This window comes from Hyaena hyaena, unplaced genomic scaffold (genome assembly GCF_003009895.1).
Source record: "Hyaena hyaena isolate Hyena2069 unplaced genomic scaffold, ASM300989v1 scaffold_295, whole genome shotgun sequence".
NCBI classification, from domain to species: Eukaryota; Metazoa; Chordata; class Mammalia; order Carnivora; family Hyaenidae; genus Hyaena; species Hyaena hyaena.
In genome coordinates this window covers 1,838,382-1,862,083 of record NW_024080928.1, presented here as the reverse complement: position 1 = coordinate 1,862,083, position 23,702 = coordinate 1,838,382, and the positions used below count along the sequence as shown (strand labels likewise).

The window sequence follows — 23,702 nt, the reverse complement described above, 5'->3', positions numbered from 1 at the left end:
TATTTGATTAATGTCTGGCAATAATAGTTTCAAGATTTATACTTGAAAGAAATGGAGTATGAAATATTTAAGATTGAGAACCAGAACTCAGATAGAGAAGTCTCTGGCTCTGTCCTTGTCTACTCTTAATGTATTTTATAGTTAGGATTTCTCCCAGTACCTAAGCTTCTGTGTAAGGTAATAACTTCTGGAAATAGCATTAACTTTCATGACCAGCTATTTCAGATTTTATTATACAGTCCACAAAAAGTATGTCTTATTGATAAACTTGGCACAAAGACGTGGTAAAATAAGTAGGCATTTTTTGTATCAAGCTAAAATCATGTTCAAAGAATATTCAAGTTAGGGTAGGTCATGTCGTATATGGTTACACCAATGGTGAAGCATTATCTTATAATCCAGTTATATTAGCCTAATTTAATGTCCTCATAAACAGACACAAAACTCTGAATCTTTCAAGCATCTAACTGAGGATCAGTAGATATGGAAAAAATACCACCTTTTTCACCAAATATTCAAGTCAATTCACTAAAGGATTATTTACTTGTGACTGGTAATACCTGTAATATTGTAACTAAAGTAAATGGAAAAATAAGAATGAACTTACAAACTATTTTTGATAGATCTGTTTCATTAAATAGGCAAGATGTAGTAGGAAAAAGCGATCTGGAGTGAACTGGATTTTAGACCCGGCTTTACCTCCATTTCACTTTCATGACCTGGGTCTATGATTTAACATTTTTGGTCATCAATCGTCAAATGATAGAGGTGAGCTCCAATCAAGCCATCTTCCAGTTGTGGGGCACCTGGGTGGCTCAGTTGGTTAAGCGTCGGATTTCGGCTCAAATCATGATCTCACAGTCTAGGGGTTCAAGCCCCACATCTGGCTCTGTGCTGACAGCTCAGAGCCTGGAGCCTGTTTCAGATTCTGTCTCCCTCTCTCTCTGCCCCTCCCCTGCTTGCTCTTTGTCTCTCAAAATAAAAACATTAAAAAAAAAATTTTTTTAAAGTCATCTTCCAGTTGTAGCATCCTAAAATCTCCTATCACTGAGATTAGATTTGGTAGCAAATAGCAAAGACCCAAAATAACTGTGGCTTACGTAGGTAAAAGTTTATTTCTCTCTCACATAAAAACTTTGCAGAGGGGAGGGGGTCTCTAAAGAAGTAAGCAATCCAGGGCTGATATAACAGCCCTTCTTCACAAAGTCCTCAAGAACCCAAGTTCCTTACAACCCTAGGGTGTGGCCCTCATCCTGTGGCCTAAAATAGTAGCCAGAGTTCCAGTTATCATCCCTGTGCTTTGGGCAGCAAGATGAAGAAAGGGAAAATAAGATTAGAGACAAAGAGCACACACTGGCCATCTTTTAAGGAAGATTCTTGGAATATACGACACATCATTTCTGCCAATACCCCATTTGCCACACTGAGTTGCAAGGAAAATTGGGAAATGCCGTCTTCATTTTAGGTAGCCATGTTCCCAACTAAAGTTGAAGAGAATGGTTACTGGGGAGTACCTTGCAGTGTCAGCCAAGGTGACACTAAAAAATCAATACTTCTAATAGGGTACCAGGACATCTCATTCAATATTTAGCAATGGAGTTATCCATATCCATAAGGAGTTAAGCCCACATCTATTTCAACTCACCTTTGCTAGTCACTGTGCCAAGCCTTAGAGACAGAAAAATAAGACAGGTTTAGTCCTTCTCGTGGGACTTGTACTAGAATAGAGGAGATCACAAATAAGTAATTTAAGTGTGATAATTGTTACATAAGAGGAAAAACAAGATGCTCTTATATTTGTGAAAATTTATTGACCAATTCCTCTGGATTCTCTGGACAAGGGAAGAACATGGTATCTATTACCTATATTTATCACGAAAACCAAAAAGGAATTTTCAAAGCACTAACCAGTTCCTGTCTTCTTTCCCGCTCTTTCTGGCAATGCTTAAGTGGTCTGAGTTCAATAACTTTCCCTGGTACTCTGATAAATTGCTGGTCAGTTTTTACCCTGAAAAGCCAACATGTTAAAACCTATGTTTATCCTGATATCTAAGAGTAGAGCAATAATAGTGCCAGAGATATTTAAGAATGAATTTCCTTGAGTTTCTACTTACGGAAGGAAGAAGACTTGGGAAAGATTGCATCAAGAACTGTACAACTTATTGGACATACTTGAGGAAATTATATTGAGAATCCTTCTTTGTTAAATACTATCCAATCAGGACTGTTATTTCTGTTTTTGCTGTATTTTAATATAAGTTTCTTGAAATGTCATCAAATGCATATTTGCCATTATTCGTCCACTACAAAGCAAGCTGTCTGATGCCTACAGTATTCATGTAGTCTCACACATGTATACATATCTGTGCGTGAACATTATAGAGAGAGTCGTTCAATACCTATAATGTATTCAAGGAATAGAGAAGGAGCCCTTCAAAAATAAAATAGCAGTTTTTACAGAGTTGTGTGTATACATTTTAACACATTCTACTGGAATGTGTTAAACACTTATGCATGGGAGTACAATTTTTTAATAGTGAAAGAAGTTCATCTCAAGGTTCTTCATATGACTTGCCTTTAGACAGGCTATTGACTCACCTTTGGAAAAATTCTTCTTTCTTTCCCATTAAGTTGTCAAGGGTCATGAGGATCTGGAAAGCATTTAACCACTGTCCTGGGTTGAATAGTATCCCCCTAAAATTTATATCCACCCAGACCCTCTGAATGTGACCTTGCTTGGAAATAGGGTCTTTGCAGATGTGATTAGTTACGATGAGATCATACTGAATTAGGAAGCCTCTAAACCAATAACTGATGTCCTTATAAGAAAGCCATGTGAGGACACAAAGACCCAAGGGGGAGAGGGATGTATCTACAAGCCAAGGAATGCCAAGGGTTGCTGGCAACTAGCAAAACCTGGGGGAGAAGCATGAAACAGATTCTCCCTCAAAGCCTCCAGAAGGAAACAACCCTGATGGCAACTGATTTTGGACCTCTTTCTAGCCAACAGAACTACAAGAGAATAAATTTCTGTTGTCTACATATGACAGCGGGAATTTTTGTAAACATCTTGCAGCTATGATGGGATATGCCTGAGGACCAAAGGGATTCTCTGAGAATGGCAGAAAAGTCTATGAAAAGAGCTTGAACTTTTAATAACATTATCAAACCTCTGAATTAATTAACCTTGCAATCACTCTATCCCTAGCTTTCTTGTTAACTAAGATAACAATTTCCTTATTCCTTAAGCTTCTTTGAGTCGTCTTCATCTCTTTGCTGTCAAAAACAATGTAACTGATAAGCCACTTCTGGTATAAATACAAAAGGGCAATATTTTAGCTTCATTTCATGTTAACTAGACTTTTGTGCATTACTCTAAAAGCTTAGCCACTAGGATAAAAAGATGAGTAGAATTGAATCTTTGTATAAGAAGGGGAAAATCTCTTATACAAAATAACTTGAAGAGAGAAAAGATTATTTATCTTCAGTTAAATGTTTTTGTGCAGATAACAGTGACATCAGTGGTCTTGAATTATTTAATACTTTGTTCCACAGTGTCATTTATAAGCAATGTCTTTTGCAGTTCAAGAATAGAAGCATCTTAACTTTGCGTTTCATTTACCTTAGTCACATAGTTTTCAATCATCTATTTTTCCATATTGGCTCTGTTTAAATTTTTCTTTTCAATGTATTAGAATTCTTTTGTACTGGACCTGAGCAAAATACAGCAGAATACATACAAAGTACAAAAATAGACAAAATGGAAAAGTAAACAATCACCCCCAAATAAATAAACCACAATCCAAAGCATTGATTTAGCTGTATCAAAAGTTAATAAAGCAAGTAAAAAGAGCTGAAGATGACCAGAAAACTATGACAACAAAACTTGTGAATAGTTCTATGGGATGAAAAAATATTTTTAAAAGTGTTTATCTCTGGGATGAAGATGATATGATATTAATGGGTTTGGTGAATGAGTTTAGATGCTGAGTAGGGGCTTGAAATAGTATGAGGAAAAACCATAGTTCAGAAGAAAGGGCTGGGAAACTAGAAAGAATAAGTAAAATGGAGCCAAGGAACAGGATGAGATCATAAAAAGCAGTCTATTTAAGGTTCAGCCCTAAGATTTGTGTAATCAAAGTGAAAATTTTTCTATTTCAGGGACTGAAATTATGTTGAAATGAGTTGTGATAACAATCATCATTCAAACTTTATGAGTACGACTCCATAAATTGCTACCTATCCATTATATAGAATGTACCCACAGAATTCTGTTGGCTGAATTAGTCATGACTCAGTGGTATGTTTTTAGGACATTTAGATATATTGGTTGCATGAACATTTCAGGCAGTGTTGTTCAAATGTACCTCAATCAGAATACTTCAGTAGTTTCTGCCGTTTCTAATTAAGCACTAGAACATTACGAACCACTTAAAACATTTCATAAAATAGGCTTTAGTGAATTATGTTTCATTAATTTCAAAGGAATTTAGCAATAGCCAAAGACAGTTGTTGATGCTGTTTTTAATGTTAATAATACTCCCCTTCAAGAGAAATATAGAGTGGCTTGGCTATTTATTCATTCACTCAACATTTCTCAGCATCACTCCATGCAAAGCCCTGTAGTAGGCCAGGTGAGGAATATTTAGTTGAATCAGACAGGGATTCCACCCATTCTAATATCAGAGTTAATCTGACAAGATAAAACACATACACAAATGACTATAACAAGAAATAGGAAGTAGTAAAGGTTAAAGGAAATGTGGATATAAAATTCAAGGACAGTGAGAGAATATTGCGATCAGAGAAGTACATTAGAGGCTTTGTGGAGAAAGTGCATTGATGCTGAATTCATTCCTTCTTTCAAGAAAATTTACTGGAAAGGTCCCAGCCCTCACATAAGGTGCAATCCAATGGGGAAGACAGATGACAAGAAGATAAAGATTTGAGAGTGGAGTGTTCCAGGGAAAGGGAAAGAGTTTGGTGAAATTGAGAAATAGAAATAGGGCCAGTGTGGGCAGAATGTAATGAGGAAAGGAGAGAGCAAAATAGAAGATGAAGTCAAAGCAGTAGGTGAGGTTCAAGACATGTAAGACCATGTAGGTCATAGGAGGGAGTCTGGATTTTACTCTAACTGCTTTGGGAAGCCACCGAAAGGTTGAGCAGGAAAGTAACATGATCTGGTTTGCAATTTAAAAAGATCCCAGTGGTTGCAGGATGGATAAGGGATTGTTGGGAAGTAAGTATGGGAGCAGGAATACCTCGGAGTAAGCAACTGAAAAAGTCCAGGTGAGAGATCATGGTGACTTCAATTCCAATGGTAAGAGAGAAATGGCTAGATTCGAGATCAGATTCAAGATCACATGTGAAGGTAAAGCCCAAAGACTTCCTGATAGATAGCATGTGGGGTGTAAAGGAAGTGGAAGAATTAAAGATGACTCCCAGGATTGTGGCTTATAAATGGTGGTGACATTTAGTGCAGTTGAGAGGGCCTGCACCAGGAGTAAGCCTGGGGGAAGAGATAAACAAGAATTCTAATTTGACCATGTTAAGTTTGAGATAGCTTTTGGACATCCAAGTGGAGATATCAAGTAGACAGTTACATATACAAATCTGGAGATTAGTGGTGACAAATGGGCTGAGGATATAGATTTGTGAATCATTACCATATAGATCGTCTTTGAAGCCATGGACCTGGATAAGATCAGTTGGGAGAAAGTGTTGACAAAGTAGGACAGAGGCATAGGACCAAGCCCTGGGGCACTTGACAGATGTATAGCATTTTGATAGGCAGAGATCAGACAGGCATTTAACAGGAAGGAACAAAGTGAACAAAAGCTCAGGGACAGCAAGGGGCTGAGCAGAAATGGGGAAACATGAATAATCCATTTAGGGAGAGTCTATAATAGATACCAAGTCCTAGATTTGGTTGAACTTGAGTAAGAATCAGTGGAGTGACTCTGCTCCTGATAAAGTAGGAATAGGAGTAGCTCCTTTATGACCACCCTTCTCTAGATAAGAAGTATAAACCCTTGACAAGATTGCTTTTTAAATCCTACTTGAAGTCACTGGAGAGCAAAACAAAAGCAGGCAGATCCTGGCGGCAGCGGTGGGGGAGGGGAGGGTGAGGGGGTGAACACTGAAGGACATCAGCTCTTTGTTGAGTTTCCCATATTTATTTTAAAGCTTCTTGCCTGAAGGTAAGTTCCAGTCTTCACCCGGCAGGGCAGCTAAACACTCAGTTTTCTTGGTTTGACAAACCCGAAGACAGAGTTTAGACTGAGGCAAGGGAGGGGATAGAAATCTGAACAGAGAGAGGCAGAAAGTGAATACTTTAAGCCTATGTTTAAATTTTGCCTAAATCTCTGGCTGATCCTGGAAGTACGCATATAGAGAGCAGATTCCAACAGGTCCAGGTAAGGTTAACAACATCGACAACAACAACAACAACTGAGATTTTAGCTGCTGCCCACCTTAGGGTAAAGAGTTTGGAGTTTGAGCTCAGCCAAGTTAAATGCCTGCAAAAACAAACAAAAAGTTCCTTTGGAGGAAGAGAACAGAATCCAGAATCTCTAAAACATGTCATTTACAATATGCAGGATACAATCCAAAATTATTAGACATATGAACAAAGAGAAGAACATGACCCACACCCAAGAGAAAAAGTAACAATGGAGAAAATCAATGGAGATGACCCAGATGTTGAAATAGGCAGAAGTAAGGAAAATATGCTTGTAAGGAGAAAAGCTGAGGAGTGAACTCATCACTCTGAATCTCAGAAAAGTGGAACTGAGAATAATTGGAGGATGCAGAGGCCAGAGAGGGGGGAACAGTAAGAAAGCTTTGATGAGTGAGTAGTTCTATGGATATAACGATAGGAAAGGTGGCAAAAAAGTACTTTGAAAAATATCATCTGACTATGGGAAGAAGTGAGAAGGATCAAAGACAACACTGAGGTTTTAAGTATGGTTGACTAAAAGAATGATAGTACCACCGACAGAAATAGGAACATCAATAGAGAATATAAAGCTTGGATATTAGATAACAAATTCAGATTTCAAAACATTGAGTTTGAAGTGTTAACAAGATATCCAGATGGAGTATGCAACATAAACTTGCAAATTCGAGATAAGGCTGGGCAAAAGATCAGAGTCAAGGCTAGGGAGAGTGATTTGGAATCATTTACTGTAGAAGTGATCATTGAAGTCCCTGAGAAATCAGATGAAATTTCCAAGGAAGAATGCATATAGTTAAAAGATAAATAATATGTAGTATTTACCTATTGCTGCATAGCAAATCAAAAATACTTAAAACAACACCCAATTATTTAGCTCATAATTCTGTGGGTTAGCAATTTGGGTTGAGTTCAGCTGCACACCTATACTGGTCTCTCGCAGGCTCACTCATGTATCGACCACCAGCTGCCAGGTCAGCTTTGCCGATAGTTGTTGGAATTCTGGTGAAGTGGATATTGATAAAACTCGCCACTCAAACTTTGTGAGTATGACTCCATAATTGCTACCTATCTATTATGTAGAACGCACATCTTTCACACCTCATCTGAGATGGTTCATCTCCACTCCATATGCTCTCTCATTTTCTTGTAGTCTAACCTTGCCTTGTACACATGAATTCCAAGAAAGCAAGCATAAGTGTGCAAAACCTTTTAAGGTTCAGACTTGGAGCCAGCAACACACTGCTTCCATTTCATTCTGCTGGCCAAAGCGAGTCATCAGGCTGTCCCAGATTCAAGTAGTAAGGAAGTAAACTTCGCACTTTGATCGAGAAACTGCAAAGTCACATTACAAAGGAGGCATGGCTACAGAAAGGGGAATAATTTATGGCCATTTTGCAATCTACCAAAGCAGTCAAAGGACTTTGAATTTGCACACCCATGTTCACAGCAGTATTACTCACAGCAGCCAAGAGGTGGAAGCAACCCTAACCGTTCAACAACAGAAGAATGGATAAATAAAACGTGGTATATACACACAGTGGAATATTATTCAGCCTCAAAAAGGAAAGAAAGGTACCCATGGTACACATGGATGGACCTTGAAGATATGATGCTAAGTGAAATAAGCCAGTCACAAAAAGATAAAAACTACGATTCCACTTATATGAGGCATTTAAAATAGTGAAATTCTTAAAAACAGAAAGTAGAATGGTGGTGGCCAGAGAGGGGAGGGAGAAATGGAAGTTGTTGTTTAATGAGTACAGAGTTTCAGTTTTGCAAGATGAAAAAGTTCTGGGGATCAGTTGCACAATAGTGTAAATATACTTAACACTACTGACTGACCTATACCCTTAAGTGGATAAGATGGCAAATTTTACATTATGTGTTTGTTACCATAGTTAAAAATAAAATACCTTTTAAAGGATAGAACTTCGGGTAGGACCCATATTTGGGGGGCGGGGGTGGGGGTGGGGTGGGAAGGAGAATCAAAGGAAACAAATTTTGCCCAGTCTGAAACTACTGGAATCCAATCTAGCAAGTGAGATTTGAAAATAGTCCTTCTGTCTTTCGGAACCACTGTAAGATAAAGGGTTCTGGAGTTGAGCCTTTCCTCTGTAAAGGAAAGGGGAGAGCAATTCTCTAGAGTTCACTGATTTCCCCGATCACCCAGGCTTATAATACCGTGGTGGAAATTCCAACCCCAGATACACCTCCTTTTCATTCCTGCCAGCCCCATCTCCTGGTCCTGGACCTCGATTCTGGTCTCTTGGCTTCACACCCAACTGATTATTCTCTGTCAACAGTACAGTTGGCTGCCATTCCTTCTCAGAACCACAGCCCCGTTTGCTACCAAAGAACAGACATACCTGGGAGAGCGATACACGCCTTAGAATAGTTCTAAAGTTCTGCTGCACTCAGGGATTTGTTTGCCATGGGCCTTCCTTTTGCTGACATAGAAGGGAGAAGTCTTCTGCCCTCTGATGTCCATATTTGCTCGCTTCTGCCTTGTTCCCTGCTTGCTCACTCACTATATTCAGGATGTCCTGTGGCCAGACTTGGAGTCCTCTTTCTCACTTGAAGCTGTTGCAGATGTTAAAGTCAGGGAAATGGGCACCCTAACAGCTAAATGGGATGCCACAGTTTAGTAAAAATTTTAAAACCACCAAAATTTTATCCATAATCAAAATTCCACGATTGTCTCAAAAACGCATTTACAATTTGTGTGTTTAAATCGAGATCCAAACAAGGTCCACCCATTACATCTGGTTGTTTCTTTTATTTATTTATTTTAAAAATTTTTTTAATGTTTTATTTATTTCTAAGAGAGAGACAGAGAGACAGCGTGAGCAGGGGAGGGTCAGAGAGAGAGGGAGTCACAGACTCTGAAACAGGCTCCAGGCTCTGAGCTGGCAGTCAGCACAGAGCCCGACGTGGGGCTCGAACCCACGAACAGCGAGATCATGACCTAAGCGAAAGTCGGACGCTTAACCGACTAAGCCACCCAGGCGCCCCCTCCACAAAACGCTATTCAAAGACAAAAAGAATAATACTAAGTGTTGGTTGGCCTGAATGTAGACTCTTGAGTAAATAGGATTCAGCGGGGCAGGTGTTAATCATTGTTCCAACACCAGCCCCTCCTCTCGCGGCTGCCCCGCTGCACACACAGGCCCCACTGTTCCGCCAAGGAGGTTATNTCCAGGCTCTGAGCTGGCTGTCAGCACAGAGCCCGACGCGGGGCTCGAACCCACGAACCGTGAGATCCTGACCTAAGCGAAAGTCGGACGCTTAACCGACTAAGCCACCCAGGCGCCCCTTGGTTGTTTCTTTTAAGATAAAGCATTAACTACCTTCTCTCCCCCTTTTTATTCGTTTCGTTGACTTGTTGCAGACACTGAACCAACTAAACCTGAAGAATATAATCACATTCTTTATATTTGCCTATTTTCTCTTTTGTGTTGTTAAAATTCATGATTTAATAGTGATACTTTATTTTTTAATTCAAGTATAGTTGACACACATTGTTACATTAGTTTCAGGTGTATAGCATAGTGATTCAACAACTCTATACATTATGCTGTGCTCACCACCAGTACAGCTACTGTCTGTCACCAGGCAGTGCTGCTACAATACCATTTATTATATTCCTTATGCTGTACCTTTTATCCCTGGGACTTACTCATTCCATAACTGGAAGCCTGTGCCTTCTACTCTCCTTCACCTATTTTGCCCATCCTCCAGCCTCCCTCCCCTCTGACAACCACCAGTTCTCTGTGTTTATGGGTCTGTTTCTGCTTTTTTGTTTATTTGATTTTGGTTTTCTAGTTTCCACATATAAGTGAAATCATTTGGTATTTGTCTTTACCTGTCTGACTTATTTCACTTAGCATAGTACCCTTGAGGTTCATCCGTGCTATCACCAATAGCAAGATCTCATTCTTTATTATGGCTGAGTAATATTTCATTTTGTATATATACCACATCTTCTTGATCCATTCACCTATCATCGATGGACACTCAGGCTGCTTCCATACTTGGCTATTATAAATAATGCTACAATAAACATAGGGGTGCATGTATCTTTTTGAATCAGTGCTTTTGTTTCTTTGGGTAAATGCACAGCAGTGGAATTACTGGATCATATGGTATATCTATTTTTAACTCTTTGAGAAATATCCATAACTGCTTTCCACAATGGTTGCACCAATTTACATTCCCACCAACACTGCATGAGGGTTCCCTTTCTTCTACTTCCTCACCAATACTTGTTACTTCTGTGCTTTTGATACTAGCCATTCTGACAGGTGTAAGGTGACATCTCACTGTGGTTTGGATTTGTATTTCCCTGATAATTAGTGATGTTGAGCATCTTCTCATGTGTCTGTTGGCCATCTGTAGTCTTCTTTGGAAAAATTCTATTCAGATCCCCTGTCCATATTTTAATCAGGCACATTATTTGTGGGGTTTTAGGTGTTGTCTAAGTTCTTTATCTATTTTGGATATCAACCCCTTATTGGCTATATCATTTGCAATTTTCGTCTCCCATTCAGTAGGTTGCCTTTTCACTTGTTGATGGTTTCCTTCACTCTGCAAAAGTTTTTAGTTTGGTGTAGTCCTAATAGTTTGTTTTTGCTTTATTTTCCCTTGCCTTAGAAGATATACCTAGAAAACTGTTGCTAAGGCCAATATCAAAGAAATTTCTATCTATGTTTTCTTCTAGGAGCTTTATGGTTTCAGGTCTTACAGTTAGGTTGTTAATCCATTTTGAGTTTATTTTTGTGTCTGGCGTAAGTAAGTGGTCTAGTTTTGTGCTTTTGCATATATATGGCTGTCCAGTTTTCCCAGCACCATTTAAGTGACTGCCTTTTCCCCATTGTTTATTCTTGCCTCAATTACCATAGATTAATTAACCATGTAAGTGTGGCTTTATTTCTGGGCTCTCTAATCTGTTCTGTTGATCTATCTGTGTATTTTGTAGTAGATCTATGTGTGTATTTTGTAGTAGATCTTGAAATTTGGGATTGTGATCCCTCCAGGTTTGTTATTCTCTCTCAATATTAGTTTATATGTCTATTTTCTTGCTTCTAGTGTCATTTAATTTCTTTCCCTTGCCCCCCCCTTTCCTGAAAACAGAACTTAGCTCTAAAGCAGCACTGTCCAAGAGAACTCTCTGCCAGAGTAGAAATGTTTTACAATGTGCACTGATACCACAGCCACAAGCCATAGATGAAAATTGACACTTGAGATATGATTAGTGGGACTGAGGAGATGAATTTCAGATTTTTATTTTAGTTTATTTTATTTAAGTTTAAGTAACTATATGTGACAAGTGACTACCCTAATGGACAGCACAGCTCTAGAGGCTTAATTTAATTCCACTTCAGGTTCTTAGAAAGAAGACTTCATAGGTAGTACTCTATGCTTCCCATTACATGACATAGAGGCTTAGAGTGTTTCGTTGTCCCACCTTTTCTAGTGCTAAGAATGATCAGTGAGTTCAAGTGGTAATAGCCTGATCCTTCCATTTCAAGTTCTCCATCCACTTTTCATCTAATGGCTTCATTAATTTACAATTTTTGCCTAAATCTGTTCTTTCATTATAGGTTTCAAAATGGTGCTTTTTTAGGTCTATCATTTCTTCTACATTTATAAGCCAAAATTCTTCTGCAAAGAACTTTCATCAGCTAATTTTATACGGTTGGTCTGAAATACAGTTTCAGAGAAAAGGCATGATAAATCCTTAATTATTTCTCTTAATTGCCATTAATGGCTGGAGAAAAAGGCAGGTTTCTTGCATCTATACAAAGCTTGTGGGATTTTATCCTGAGCTATGGAAAGCCATTGTGAGGTGTTTTTTGTTTGTTTGTTTGTTTGTTTTTTAGAGAAAGTGTGAGTGGAAGAGAGGGGGCAGAAGGAGAGAGAGAGAGAGAGAGAAAGAAAGAGAGAGAGAGAATCTTAAGTAGGCTCCATGCTCAGCACAGAACCTAATACAGAGCTAGATCTCATGATCTGGGGATCACGACCTGAGCCAAAGTCAAGAGTCAGAAGTTCAACTGACTGAGGGGCGCCTGGGTGGCTTACTCAGTTAAGCGTCCGACTTTCGCTTAGGTCATGATCTCGCGGTTCGTGGGTTCGAGCCCCGCGTCGGGCTCTGTGCTGACTGCCAGCTCAGAGCCTGGAGCCTGTTTCAGAGTCTGTGACTCCCTCTCTCTCTGACCCTCCCCTGCTCACGCTGTCTCTCTCTCTCTCCTAGAAATAAATAAAACATTAAAAAACAAAATTAAAAAAAAAAAAAGAAGTTCAACTGACTGAGCCACCCAGGCACCCCAAGCCATTGTGAATTTTAAGCAGAGGATGAACAAAATGAAATTTTCATTTTAGGAAGCACCCTTTGGCCACTGTGTGGAAAATGGGTTAAAGTCAGGAAGCTGTCATAATACAGGCCAGAGATGGTGAGGGCCTGAACTCTGGCAAGGGTGGTGGAGTAGGAGAGTTTGACAGAATCCAGACTGGAAAGCAGAATCAACGAAATCTAGTTGTCACATAATGTGGTGGGCGGGGCAAGAGGCAGTTGGATAGGATGACAGGATGAACTCTAGATTTCTAATTTGGTGAACTAAGTAGCCAGTAACGCCACAAACCAACTTGACAAATACAGGAAGAGAAATGGAGAGAAGTTACTTTCCAAATGAAAATCTAAATTGACCCAAACACAGACCTTCCAGACAGAAGGAATGATTTATGAAGCTGCAGCAAAATTTTTTTCACTTAAATCTAGCAAATAATAGTGAGTGCATATTCTACTATCCTGGGAGGGGGAAATTGCCGGTATGGAATCATCTGGATTCCAGAGATCTATAAATAAAAATCAGGGCTTATTTTGTTAGCATTAAGTGTTTAACCCAAAGAAATTAAATTTTAGGCTCTATTCCTACTCCGTTTTTAAACATGTTCCAAATTCCTACCTATCATTGTTTTTTCTATTGCTTACAGAGATGTGCCCACACTTTTAGGAAATCCTTAATAGTAGGTATAATATTTTCAGAAGTGAAAAATGCTACGCTAGCGTAAAAGCAAAAATCTTCTCAGTGGTTGTATTAGTTTGCCTGGGCTGCTGTAATGAAGGAACACAAACTTTATTGCCTATAGTTCTAGAGGCTAAATGTCCAAAATCAAGGTGGCAGCAGGGCCATGCTCCCTCTGACAGCTGTAAGGGAGTCTTTCCCTGGCTCTTCCTAACTTCTTGTCTCCTCCTAGCTTCTGGTAGTTTGCCAGCAATCTTTGGTATTCCTTGGCTTGTGGATGCATCATTCCAATCTTCGGTCTTTACATGACATTCTCTCTGTGTCTCTGTCTTCATATGGCCGTCTTCTTATGAAGTCCCCAGTCATATTGGGTTAGGAACCCATTGTACTCAAGTGTGACCTCATCTTAACTAATTATATCTACAACAACCCTGTTTCCAAATAAGGTCACATACTGAGGTACTGGTGTTAGGACTTCAATATATCATTGTGAGAGGGACACGATTCAACCCATTAGAGTGGTCTAAAGACCTGTAATGAATTATGGAAAGAAAAGTTTTCATTTGAAAATTATCTCCTTTAGGATTATTTCAAAACTATTATATTGATTGCTGTTTGGAGAAACTGAAACATGGTTTTTTTGTTGTTTTTTGAGGGGTTTTGTTTTTGGGTTTTTTTTTGTTTTTTTGCAAAACGACATTCACAGAATCTTGCTGTGTCTACCAAGGTGAAAAAAAATAAAGAATAAGAAAGTGATATGACAAGCAAATATATTTAATAAAGATCCTTTTACACACTTATGTAATTGTATTTTATGGCACATTTTCCCCAAGCATTTTCATGAACATTTTTTGAAACAATTATAGTGAAAAACATTTATTCTTTATCAGAATGAAACACTAATTTTTGCTAACAATATCTATTGTTAGAATGAAACAAGATAATGTATGTAAACCATTTAACAGTTTGCAAGTACTCAATAGGTGTTAACTGCCATTAACATATATTTAGTATTCTTAGAACTGCAATGAGTATTGGGGTGCCTGGCTGGCTCAGTCAGTTAAGCATCCAACTCATATTCTTGGCTCAGGTCATGATCTCATGGTCCATAGGATCCAGCCCCATGTTGGGCTCCGTGCTGACAGCGTGGATCCTGCTTGGGATTCTCTCTCTCTCTCTCTCTCTCTCTCTCTCTTTCTCTCTCTCTCTCTCTGTCTCTCTCCCTCTCCCTCTTCCTCTCTCTGCCTCTACCGCAGCTCTCATGCACACGTGCATTCTCTCTCTCAATGTAAATAAACTTCTTAAAAAAAAGAATTGCAATAAATATTAAACAGGTTAATAGCTGTGAAACACTTATAATAGTGCCAGACACATAGTATGTAGTAAGTAAATGTCTAGCATTACTGTCAACATCACCATCATTATATAAGATGGTAAAGTGTTCAAAACTATCAACAGCACTTGAACTCAACATTTTATTACAGTTTCATTAGGTAGGGTTTCTTTAAATTTCATTTAGTCTATAGAATTCATCCCTTATTTAGTAGGCAATTGTAAGTTATTTAAGTTCAATTTCTTGATCTTTTTTTGAAATTGTACCAATGTCTTATTTAATAAGGGAATTCTGTAGTATTTATATGCCCCCAAAGTATCTATTTTATTTACTAGTTTACAGGAACATGACTTTAAAATAAGCTACTGAAATCATAATCAGTGTGTTGTCCTGATGAAAAAAAATACTTCATCCACAAGTAAGGCATTAATAATCTATAGCCAGTTTTTCCTGCAACAGATTTGATTCAACACTCCTTCATTCATACAATTATTGTGATGAAAGCTGCAGATTCCCTAAGTGTATAGATTTGGAGTTCAGTTGGTGGCCGAGAAATAGAGTTCCATTTAATTCCATAGCTTTCCTCCAAGTCACTTCCTTAGTTGAGGTCCTGTTGTGGGGCTAGTCTTAAATCCAACTCAGCAAAAACTCGGGATTTTCTTAAAGTATCTTTTCTAGTTGCAGACTCAAATCTGCATTCAAAAACACAAATATAAACTTTTTAAAAAAATGTAACCACAATAACAGCCATGATCTAAAACAAGAGTTCCATAAAGTTTTGGGGGTTTTTTCATAGTGATCGGTACAAACTGGTGGTCCTTGGGTTTTTGCTTTAAAATGGTTTGTGGACTGAAAAAATTTGAGAACCACTGCTCTGACCAACCAAACTAAATTGATAGTTAGAAAACAGGAATGTTTATCCTCTGAAGGAATACTTTGTACTGCAATTTTCGGTTAATGTGAAAGCAGCCGTTTTTAATATCAGTTTGAAAATGAAATTTTAATGCATTATCTCCCTCTTATGAATTAGTGTTCATAAACAAGAACATTTAGTGGGTCTTTTCTGTTCTAGTAAAATGTAAACCGAAGGAAAACAGTAGCTTATTAAAGCTCCAAGAATGGCTTCTCAGTTCCTTGTCATGTCTCCAAGTCCCATAATTCTTTCCCTTCAAACAACTCTGAAACGAAATGACACCTCTAAGGATTAAGCATTTTGGAAACCAATAAAAGAAAACATTAAAGCATGTCTGACACAGACCTCTTCTCCATACTTCCGTGTTCCTCCCATCCACCCTCCATGAGTCAGGTAATGTTAACTTTGAATCAGACCTTGGGTAGTTTCTTTTGAGCATTACATAAACAAAGATTTGATCATAGCCTATGAGGCAACTGACCTGTAATCATTTGCATTTCAACATATGTGGCTTGAAAAACAGAGCAGTAAGTGACCCTATATGCTCTTTTATTTGAATTCCACAGGAAGTTACTCACCGTATCATTTTTTGTGATACAAGAATGCACTAAAGAAGTAGATTATACCATAATAAAATGCTCACACAACAGTAACTTTTGAGTGAAGTATTTGAATTACATTATATATGCAGGAATACTCCCTTTCTAAAGCTGATAACAATACTTCCACTTATTGAGTGGTTCCTATGTGGCAGGTCCTGTGCTGAATGCTTTACAGACATTGTTTCCACTTAATCTGCCTATCAGTCTTCCCAGGTGTGTATCATTATCATCCTTATTTTCAAATGAGGAAAACAAAGCTTAGTCTGCAAATATTTATTGAGCAACTACTATGTGCCAGACCCTGTTCTAGGCCATCAAGTTGAAGCTCAGCGATATAAAGGAAGCTCCAGTTTGGGCACAGGCCTGTCTCAGCTCTTATCATGATCCCATATTGCCTTACTGGGAAGAATGTTAAAGAAGCACTTCAAGTATTTGTATCATGGAATGTCTTCCCCTTAGTTCTTTATAGAGTATATGAGCATCTTTCATCATAGGCAGCTCTAGAACCATTGAACTTTATATCTTGAGGGGAACCTAGGGAAGATCCTTACATTTTCCAAAATTTGAATTCTCCCAACTAAAATGTTCAAATAGATGTATAAATTCCTGTTGTCTCTTAAGATGTGTGTCATGTATAAATTCCTGTTGTCTCTTAAGATGTGTGTCATGTATAAATTCCTGTTGTCTCTTAAGATGTGTGTCAATCAAGAAAACATTCTTAATGGTTTCTTCGGGAACTTAAAAAACACAAAATTCATACACATGGAAGGTATGTCACCATGTATTGTGTTTGATTATTGTCTTATGGGAGATAAAATGTGAGCCTAAGTTTTACCTTTCTCTCTTTCTGTAAAGAAGTTGTGAAATAGTTTCTAGCAATTATTTTTTCTTTTTTTGTGTGTGTGAAAAATAAATACTCTTCAGATAACGTAAAGGGAAAGACGTTCCAGAGAGGTGATGATGATTACACTCCATGGATTTTCTATAGTGATAACAAAGCTATGTGTAATAGAGCTGCGAATTCTGGATGTATATAAGGTAGAGATTGTGTTGTGAGCCATAGTTTGTCATCTTGTAACTTTTCCAGACTGATGGAACTCCATTGTTTGAATGAATGTTATTTTGTTAAGTAAATGCCCATTTAAACTTGTATACAAAGGTTATAATTATAGCAGGAAATTGTTGGACAGAGGAAGTTAAATTTGGTTGTCTTGTCATACATCAGGAATGATTTCTTGGAAATCTAGTCCAGATTTTCGACTGAGGTTTGCTATTTCCTTTTGCTGTAGCTTCAAGTAATAACTTTCCAATATTTTGGTTCTGACAGAGATTTATGCAGGGGGATGGGGAGCATAGAATTATACACCAAGCAGCCCAAAAAGACAGTAGGATGTGAGGACATCACTTAACATTATATTAGGACATAAAAGGCTCAATGTGAAAGTTCTAAAGCAGTGTTGTCCTCTAGAACTATAGTGCCAGTCTTGACAAGTAAGCCCCATATATAAGTGTACATTTTATAGTAGTCCTGTGAAGAAGTAAAAAGAAACAGGTGAAATGAATTTTAATGAAATATTTTAATTCAATATTTTCAAAATATTGTTTCAACATGTAGTCAGTATAAAAATTATTACTGAGCTACTATACATTCTTTTTTTTTTTTTTGTGCTAAGTCTTTGTAATCTGGTGTGAACTTTACACTTACAGCACGTCTCATTTGTGATCAGCCAGTCTTACTTTAAGTATTTCAAGAGCCCTGGGTGGCTAGTAGCTACCATATTAGCCTGCACAGGGTGATCTCTAGAGGCATCTATTCTTGGAATAACTACACTTAAGAGTTTTCCTTTCTTAAACAGGGAAGAAAAAAGGTAATCCTGTTCAGGCTAATATCAGCTTCTCTGTTCAAATAACTCTTTTTTGCAGCCACCTATGAGAAATTTCCCCCAGCCTCATTTGATTTTCCCAAATTCCCAAATTCTTGCATCACTCTTGTATTTATAAAATACATAAATGAAAACAGTTTGTTAACTGAAAAAAAAATGCTTTATTCTTTGGGCCAAAGGAAGGAGAATGGTGTTTTTCTAAATCAGTTCACGAATACTTATCAGGTTGATCCTATGTGCAAGACAGCCGTGCTAGTGGTACGCAGCCCAGTAACAGTCCGTTTCATGCTTCATTCCTGCAACGTGACTACTGTTGACATTAACTTTGTTTTAGGAGTTATTCTTCAAGCTCTCAAGGTAAAAAGAATAAAAGGTGATGCTGAAATCAACTTTTCAGTAAACAATTTGATTTTAAAAAGGTTAGTTCACCCTTACAGTGGAGTAATTCGCAAGGGGCAGTGTTAAGACACATAACTGTCTCCTTAAATATGTATGATTTTACCCAAGCAAGAATGTTAGTTGGAATAATTGATCGCTGTTTAGGGGCTAATTTACCTTAAATTAACTACACTGACCAACTTCTTTTCGCTATAAGGAATGTAATGTGGCTTTGCAATGTAAATGAAAGATACATTAGGCACTTCCTAGATAAATGCAAAACAATACACCACTCCTTATCCTGAACTTCTGTGAACTGCTTTTATTGTCAGGAATTACGGAGACGGTACTACCAAATTAGCTGAGTTTGGGTTCAGACTGGATGTGCAGCACTTGAGTCAAGCATGTTGGGGGAGGTGACAAAATCACGAGCTAAATCCTCCCCACCCTCCAGACCACGCTGAGCCTACCCAGATGTTGCTCAACCCTGAGCTGTCCCCCTGAGTCCAAGGCTGCGAGACAGGGCGCGCAGCAAGGACTTCCGTACTCAGGTTCCCTAAACAGATGTAGCCCCTTCAGGTGGCCACGAGGCTCCTGGGCCTCAAGCTTGATCCAGAGGGCGCGCAGGCGAAGGTAGCAGAAAGATCCCAACACCTGCCTCGGGCTCAGCGAGAAACCTTGCACCGCCCGCGCAGACCTGGCAGTCTAGGTGTGGGGCTCTAATCTCAACCTCACACCTGCGTTAGGGAGGAAGACGAGGGCTCTCCAGGTGTCTGGGTCCCGGGATGATGAAAGAGAGCTGTTAAAAGGCGTGCACCGGAAGCGCAGCGGGGGACGCGTTGTGGCCGCTGGGCGTGGGAGGACTACGACGCCTGGGCCAAGGCCTGAAGGGGTGAAGGCACTCTGGCCAGCCTGGAGATTTCCCATTACTTTTTTTCCTTCTCCTTGGGGGGAGGGGGGGTGGCTGCAGTAGCTTTCCACTCAGCCCGGAGACTTTTACCCAATTTTGCCCACGCGTACCGAGCTCCAAAGGCACCTGGCTCGGGGAACACGGGGTAGAACGCCCCACCCCTGGCAGGACTCAGTCCAGGAGCCCCAGCCTCTCCCCACAAACACTCCGTCCTTCTGGATTCCGTTGCCTTCTGGGGCTTGGGTTTCCTTAACCCAGGGCTTCCCTATCTTAGGCCGGAGGAGGAGTTAGGGCCCCTCCCTCACTCTCCCTCTTCCACCCTTGGCCAGCCTGATTTTCAAATCTAATCTTTTATTTAAAGTCAACAAGAGGAGCAGGAACCCCAGGCTCCTGCCAACCAATATATTTTAAAATAATTCCCCAACCTCCGCCGCGAGGGGCGGCCTCAAGAAACATGCTTGGTTTCTTCGTGCAGGTATAGGTACCAGGGAGTGGAGGACTTCAAGAGTCGAGGCTGATGCCTGAGGGTTCTGCAGACTTTGGGTGGGGGGCGACTCAAGCGAGACAAAAAAAATTCCAAACATTAAAAATACAACACAAGAGCCTCGATTTGGAGAGCCTTGAATCAAACCGAGAGCCGAACCTCCAGAGGACTCCAGGGCACAAAGCCTTATGTGTCCCCGTCGTCGGGGGCGTTAAGGAGTGGGGGGCAGGTGAATGCCCAGCGTGTGAGCCTGGATAGGGCGGGTGCTGGCCCATTAAAGGATGTGCCAAAGACATGACGCGCCCACAAACACCCACCGAGGAGGCAGACCGAAAAGACACCCCACGCTCCCTCCCCGGGTCCTTGGCACCGACCGGACTGCGCGCACTGCACCTCTCCCGTCTCCCCAGCTAGGCGGGGACCACTGTTCTCTACATCCCTAAGTAGCTTCCGATCTGCTCGGACCTTTGGCAGTAAAAGGCTCTTAGCCTTTCGCTCCTCTTGCCCTTCCCCTCTTCTTTCCCCCACCGTCCGCCGACGCCCCCAGATCTCTCCGGCTCGCCCTTCCTGAAAGTAGGCGAGGCCCAGAAGCTCCGGCTGGGGCGAGGAAGGAGGGAGGGGCAAAGCGCGGCGGCCGGGGGCGTGTCTTCCTAAGCCCCGCCCACGAGTGCGCGCGGCGGTGGCGGCGGCAGCAGAGCCTCGCTTTGAGAGACAGGTATCGCTTAGGCGCCATGTTGTGAGCGGAAGTGGGGGAGCGCGCGGCCGCCGCTGTTCTGCTGGGAGCGGGCGCGGGAACCGGCGGGGGGGGGGGGGGGGGGCGGAGCTGTAGTCCCGGCGGCGGAAGGAGGAGAGGAAGAAAGGGGCGAGACCGGGTGCCCGGCAGCGGCGCGAGGACATCTCCAGCCAGGCGCGCGGCGTTCGAGGGTCGGTGTCGGCGCCGAGCCCTCTCCCGGGCAGCCGGCGCTGGTGCTGCTGCTGCCGCCGCCGCTGCTGTCGTGGGGCTCGGGCGGCGACAGAGCGGGGCCGGCCGCGGGGCGGGCGGGGAGGGAGGAGGCGGTGAAGGCGGCGGGCCGGGGGGGAAGATGCCGCTGGCGCAGCTGGCGGACCCGTGGCAGAAGATGGCTGTGGAGAGCCCGTCCGACAGCGCTGAGGTGAGTGCAGCCTGGCGGCCGGGGGCTGGTGCGCCCCTCCCCTCGCCCCCGCCGGCCAGCTCCCCTCCCTGGAGCTGGCCACTTGGCCCCTTCCTCTGCCGCTCGCGTCTCCCCTTGGTCCCTGATTCCGGTTTGGGTAGTTGGGGTTGGTCTGTTTGCCCTTCTGTTTCACCCGCACCTCCCCTCCCTCGCTCGGGGGGCTGTGGTGTGGCGGCGCGTGGGGTTTGGAGTGGGCGCTGGGGCTTTGCAAGAAGCCGATTTTAATCAACTTTGCGTGGGGGGAGCGGGAAGCGGAGCGGGGGCCAGAGAGGAGTTGGGAAGTTTGGCCCTGCCTGGTTGGGGGCTCCCCTGGATCCTGGTGACTTTGGGGTGTATGGGAGGGGTATGGATTGGGTTCACCGGGGAGCAGGGACTCTCAAGTTCGGCCAGGGGAGAGAGTTGGTGCTGTGAGTCGGGCGCGCGGGGACTGGAAGGGGGCCCAAGGCAGGGCTGGCGACCTGTGGGGGTTTCGGTTAAGGGGTGTAGGACAGCGGGGGGTTTTTGCCTTCCCCTAGTCTATCTGCCGCAGCGGTTTCTGCTGGTGCACGGGGGAAAGTGGAAGCCTGAGGTCCTCCCCCCCTCCCCCATTTCTGAGGTCACTGAGCTCAAGGACCCCGTCCCTAGGAGCTTTAACTTGAGTTTCCTGTCCGTGGAGGTGAGAGGGTGATATTCAAGGCGATCAGCAGCCGCCGTAAAGGGCTTTGAGGTTTTCTTCGCTCGGGGTGACCGTCTCTGAGACACCCAACCGAGTGCCAAACACCCAAACACGGCAGACCAGAATTTCCCTGGACACAACACTGCATCGAGGTTTCGCGGCCGCCCCTGTCCCAGAACCAACTCGGGGTCTGTGAAAATAATCCAGACAAGACCCATTCCTGGGCATCAGCGCTCCTCTCCGAAGTGGAAAATCAATTCCTGATGGTGGCTTGTCTGTGATTGTTCCTTCTTGACTTTTTGCTGTCTTCTATCCCCGCAGCGGACTTTGGGAGATTACAGGATGATAGGCTGCGTGTGTGTAATAGTTAGTGAGTGACCCCATTTCTGGAAAGCATGACTGAAACGCGGGGGTGGAATGGGGCAGGCTCCGATGAGTGGTGTACTTGGCGGCAGCCGCTGCCCTGCCGGCCTCCGCAGTGTGAGAGGTGGATAGGGTTACCGGTTACGTCAGTAAGACCGAGGCTCAGTTTGATCTGAGATGCGGGACACTTGCATTCTCGGGTATAATGGAGGGGGAGGGGGATCAGTTCAAATCGCTTTTCAGTTTTTTTCCTAGTCACCTCCACTGCTGTTTAAAATGTTTATTTGTTCTCCTTAACGTGAGCAGAGTTGTAATAGTGCTTCCGACTGGTACTTGGGATTTTGTGACTTGGACCATATTTTAAAAACCTAAATTAAACGCAGCTCTTGAATAGAAAAGATATTGAGTTAAGTTACCTGAATATTTTTTAAAGGAAGTCACGTTCTTGAAGACTAGCAGAATTACATTTAAAATTATGTTAGCTCGTTTAATTCTATAGCTGTTTTATAAGAAAATTGAGTTTAGAATGTTTAATCATTCTTTGAATGGATAGTGTGAAAATCAGTATGCCATTGGGCTCTTTCCTTTCATTTTTCTCCTTCAGATTTTTTTGCGTTAATTAATATAGCTAAAAGGTTAATAACATGTTCTTAAAGTGCTGACCTTGTGAAAAAGAATTGCATTTGCTTTGATCCTGATTGTTACATGCAAACGGTAACATTTGCAACTCATAATCAGTCCACATTTCTGCTTGGCACGTATCATTGTGTTAAAAAGTCATTTAAAATTCCACCTTATCCTTTTTCTACACGGCGTACATTTGGATAAGGAAAGCACAAAACTGACATTTATTTAGCACCTACTATATGCCAGATACTGTGCTACGTGCTATTTGATCTTATCCTTCCTATGACCCAACATAGTAGGATCATGGTCCTTATTATTACAGATTAAGAAACTGAATTTCAGAAGTTAAGGGCACAAAGATTATAAATAGTAAGTGGCATAGCCATAATTCAAAGCCAGGTGCATATAATTCATGTGCTTCGCTTTATATAAGGGTAGCTGCTTCAAATCCTTTGTGGAAAAATTTAGGGTATAAATAAATAAGCCAGTAGTTAGAGGTCATGTATTTTTCAGAAACAGTTATGATCTTATAAGCGATCTCACTTGTTAAAGCCTAGTTATTTCAGTTACTGTCATGGTTTCCAGAACCTGGCAGATAGGATTCCATAATTTGCCATGTTCAAAGAATTTTCTTGATACTCTGGCATAAGGTATGTCACACAGAGCTAGTGTTGCCTAGATTAATTTTAGAAAGATTTTTTAAAATTGCCTGTAGATATTTTGCCTTTGGTTGTTCAGCTGTGTCAAGTAAATTACTTCTGATACAACTTTGGAAATTGAAGCCAGTAAGGGAAAAGGTCAAGAGTTTTCATTCACAAGTCTAATATTGGACTTATTATTATGCCTACTATTATGCTCTTTCCTCCCCAGTAAGGAGTACTTATC

At 41.3% G+C, this 23,702-nt stretch overlaps 1 protein-coding gene across 2 annotated transcripts in view; it reads left to right on the top strand.

Moving 5' to 3' along the window:
* The first annotated feature begins 20,678 nt into the window (after nucleotides 1-20,678).
* Nucleotides 20,679-23,702, top strand: part of RPS6KA3 (ribosomal protein S6 kinase A3) — a 113,367-nt gene continuing 110,343 nt past the window's right edge. Inside the window, exon 1 of one of the 2 annotated variants that reach the window (XM_039247386.1) lies at nucleotides 20,679-20,697. Coding sequence is in view for 1 of the 2 variants with exons in the window: in XM_039247388.1 (XP_039103319.1) it covers nucleotides 21,065-21,133 (69 nt within the window). In the remaining variant the exon portion in view is untranslated. Of the gene's footprint in view, nucleotides 20,698-21,031; nucleotides 21,134-23,702 lie in introns of those variants that run through there. The other variant, XM_039247388.1, reaches the window with a different exon arrangement.